A 3,797-nucleotide genomic window follows, 5' to 3' on the forward strand; every position below is an offset into this window, starting at 1 on the left:
GCTCTCACCTTAGCCACATACAAGTGAACTAGGACTCCTCGAGTCAGAAGTTAGGGATATGCATCACCTGTAGTGGAGGGTTCATTAGGCCAGATGCTCTTCTGGTAGCCAGTGACCTGAGGCTCTTGCACTTGCCGATATCCCACGCAGGGACACTCACAGAGATGGGAGCAATGAGTGCATGATGTGGGAATCTGAAAGCTGGAGCTGTGGAAGGGGGCCACAGAGAAGAGGGCAGAGATGGCAGGGGCATGAAGAGGAGCCCAGATGGCGAGTTAACAGGGATCTTAGGAGATATTCCCCAGAAAGAAACAAAGAGCCAGAGCAAGTATCCAACTCCATCTTCCAGATCTAGAGACAAAGAGAGTCTGAGAATGAGTCCCTGATGCAAGCAGATGGCCTACTCCCAGAAAAAAGAATGTTTGGGGGAAAGGCAGTGGGGAGAGACTTCCTGCTCAAAAGAGAGACAGAGAAACACAGAAACAGATAAGGGGGCAGGGAGAGAAATAGACACACATGCACAGACAAGAGAGATGTGCATCCTGAGTCAGAGACCACTCAGATTGGGACAGAGGGGAAGAGAGAGGCATCCAGATTCACCAAGACACAAGGCAGAGGCGAAAGCCCCAGCACTGAGAAAAACAGAGAAGGCAGGGAGGGAGACAAACACTCATCCTCAGCAATAGAAAAGCCCAGCTCTGAGCCACCACCCTCAATCCCTGGTCACCCTGGCCCTTCTTCCAACATAAGCAGTCCCAGTATGGTAGCTTTTTTTCTAAAGATGGCTGCTGTCCATTTCTTCCCATGTGCCACACCTCTATGCAGAGGAGGCCTGAGCCACCGTACAAAAGACCCAGGCTATTCTGCTGGAGAGAGAAGCCACATAGAAGACTCAAGTACCAAACATGGAAATAAAGAGGCCATCTTGGACGTTCAACCCAGTTGAGCCTTCCAATGATTCCAGCCCCAGCCACTATCTGACTGCAACCACCCAAATCTTCAAGAAGGACTACCTCGTTGAGCCCAGTCAACCAAAGGACCATGAAACATAATACTAAATTGTTTTAAGCCACCAAGTTTTAGGGTGTTTGTCACATGGCAACAGATAACCAGAATATCCAGAAAAGGCACCCCTACTCTGACGCCCCCACTCCCACATCCCTCTCACAACAGAAGTAACACCAGCCAGTCACACTTTCAGTCCCTTTAATTAGGGGCTCTGAGGAGAGGGCAGAATGGCAGGCAGGGTAGAGAAGGTGGTGCTTCTTATGCCCCTTTTGGCAACCAGTTAGTCCTCATCCTCTGGCAGCTGGATCTTGCTGGGGTCGAAGCAGTTGGACTCCATGATGGGGAGGCCATGGGCCTCTCGGTATTTCACAAGCCTCTCAGCTTCCCGGCGGGCCCACTCCTGCATCCTGGAGGCAGCAGCATGGGGGAAGATGTGAGGGAGCCTCAGTGGACATCAATCCCCATCTTAGTTCCCCAGGGAATGGACTCCTGGCAGTCTCCTACAGTATCCAGCCCTGCCTCTGTCCCCACCCATCCCACTCTCTTGGACACCCCACGCACCTGTAGTCAGGCAGATAAGCCACAAAGGTGCTGCCAAGGACCAAGACGACGGAGAATCCGAAGAAGAAGACAACTCGCATGTTCCAGACGTCCAAAGCAGGGTCCTTGTCATAACCGTGGGAATCTGGGTTCTATGGCAGAGAGAAGTCAATGAGGGCTTCCTGCTGTTCCACAGAGCCTGATGCTGGTCCTGTATAACTTGGTCTCCAACTTCACCCTGAACCAATCTCTCCTCCCTCCCTAAATTCCTGTCTGTTCTTAGGACTTGTCAAGCTCCTTGCCACCACAGAGCCTTTGCACTTGCTGTTCCTTCTGTCTGGAAAGCCTTTCCCGCAGATTTAGTCGGGGCTGGATCTGTCTCCTTATTCAAGCTGTCGGCTTCATCTTCATTCCCCTTAGGAGGCACTCCCTAGTCACCTTATCTGTTAAGTTGACCTATAGGAAATTGACATTTTTACAGGTCAAAAATGATTGATATTGGCTATTTCCTATTTCTTCAACCTCATAACTTCCTATCCCCATAACTCTCCATCCACTTATCTTATTTAACTTTCTTTCAAGCATTTATTTGTTTACCAAAGTATCATATCCTTCAAATACTCTGATCACATTATATTATTGGTTGCATACCCTATCTTACTGTTTTCTGATATTTTACATGTTTATTTTCTGTATTCTCCAGTACCACATAAGCTCTATGAAAGCAAGGGCTTTATCTGATTTCTATATTGCTGAATTTATAGCACCCTGAACTTAGCCTGGCATACAGCAGGCCCTCAATGCACAGCTACAGAATGCATGAATGAGTATCCTATATATCCAAGCCCCTCAACAAGGGGTCAGTATGGATGAAGCATCTATTATATGCCAGGCCTTTTCACAAGCACAAATTGCACAATAACCCATTGAGGTGGAAAGTGGCAAAAAAAAAAAAAAAAAACTTCTAATGGTGAGTATTAGTACAAAGTGCCAGCTGCCATTTTGAGCATTTTGACTCATTTAAATACCGGAGGCACATACAGTATTTTATTGTTTTAGAAAATGTCCTAATACTTTCCCTATCTTACAAAGAAACTGAAGCATCAAGGGCTTAAGCTACTTGCCCAAGGTCAATGCCTGTATTCCAACTATGGCATTCTGATTTCAGTCCACTATCAGACAGCACAGCAAACCTGGTTCTGCCACACATTCAGTTATGTGAGCTTAGGCAAGTCACTTAACATCTTTATGCTTCAGTTTCCTCATCTGTAGAATGGGTACACCAAAACCACCTACCTTGAAATACGGTTATTATGAGAACTAAATGAGTTAATGTATGTAAAGTGCTTCAAACACCTGAGCAAGCACCACACCAGTGCTTAGTAACATTGTTATTCTATATTGCTTCAAACATGCTTTGAACATTGCCCACTTCAGGTTTGATGTCTGTCTGCAAAATAAGGCCAATCTCTGACTCTGAACCCGTACAAAGGAGGAAACAAGCTAGTTAGAATTTCCAAATCTTCGAAGATTTAGCCAGCTGCGCAATTCCCAGCCGACTAAGACCGTCCTCTACGGCGCCCTATCTGCCGGTCCCCGATTGACCCTTCCGGCGTCCCGTTTCCCCTCCCTCTCACCTTCTCATAGAGGTTTCCGTCCTCGGGTTCTGGGTCCTCCTGCCAGCGTAAAGTCGGTTCTGACGGCCGCTTTCCCGCCAGAGTGGACGGGGCGATCACAGCCCTGGAGGAGCTAGATTCCCAGCGAACACGGGCAGCCGGGAGCCCTCGCGTCGCCGCCACTGCCAAAAGGCGGCGGCCGCACAAACCCAACATCCCCGCCGCCATAACAGATCGTTCTGCAAGCTCTCGGGGTCGGGGACGGAAGTGTGACTCCGCGCAGCTGCAGTTGTTCTAAGCGCGAGAGTTGTCGCTCCGCCCCCGCCGCACGAAATAGGTCCCGAATCAGGACTTTGCTTTCGAACGGGTGAGAGGTTCTTTTTGCCTCACTGTCATGACTTCAGGGAAGCAACCACCCTCTTATCCTCTCAGTCAGACTATGGAACTTCTGACCGCTAGGCTCTGGAATTTACTTGACGAAAAGAAAGCAGTGACACTTGCGTGGATGTTCCCAACCAATCGCGCGGAGAGCTGCCTCGCCCTCCGGCGAAAGGGGCGGAGCTTCCGTTGGTCTTTCATCTTCGAAGGAAGCCAAGCTTCTAAAACGCCAGCCTCGCCGGATTGGCCAATAGC

General features: G+C 49.1%; 1 protein-coding gene across 1 annotated transcript; it reads right to left on the reverse strand.

Moving 5' to 3' along the window:
• Positions 1 to 1,189: 1,189 nt before the first annotated feature.
• On the reverse strand, positions 1,190 to 3,676 carry NDUFB11 (NADH:ubiquinone oxidoreductase subunit B11). The gene is made up of 3 exons (XM_005700819.2): positions 3,186 to 3,676; positions 1,570 to 1,700; positions 1,190 to 1,415 (listed from the first exon to the last, which is right to left on the reverse strand). The coding sequence occupies exons 1-3, from the start codon at positions 3,390 to 3,392 to the stop codon at positions 1,289 to 1,291; spliced, it is 465 nt and encodes a 154-aa protein (XP_005700876.1). The 5' UTR covers positions 3,393 to 3,676; the 3' UTR covers positions 1,190 to 1,288.
• Between the last annotated feature and the right edge of the window lie 121 nt (positions 3,677 to 3,797).

The sequence above is a fragment of the Capra hircus genome (genome assembly GCF_001704415.2).
Source record: "Capra hircus breed San Clemente chromosome X unlocalized genomic scaffold, ASM170441v1, whole genome shotgun sequence".
NCBI classification, from domain to species: domain Eukaryota; kingdom Metazoa; phylum Chordata; class Mammalia; order Artiodactyla; family Bovidae; genus Capra; species Capra hircus.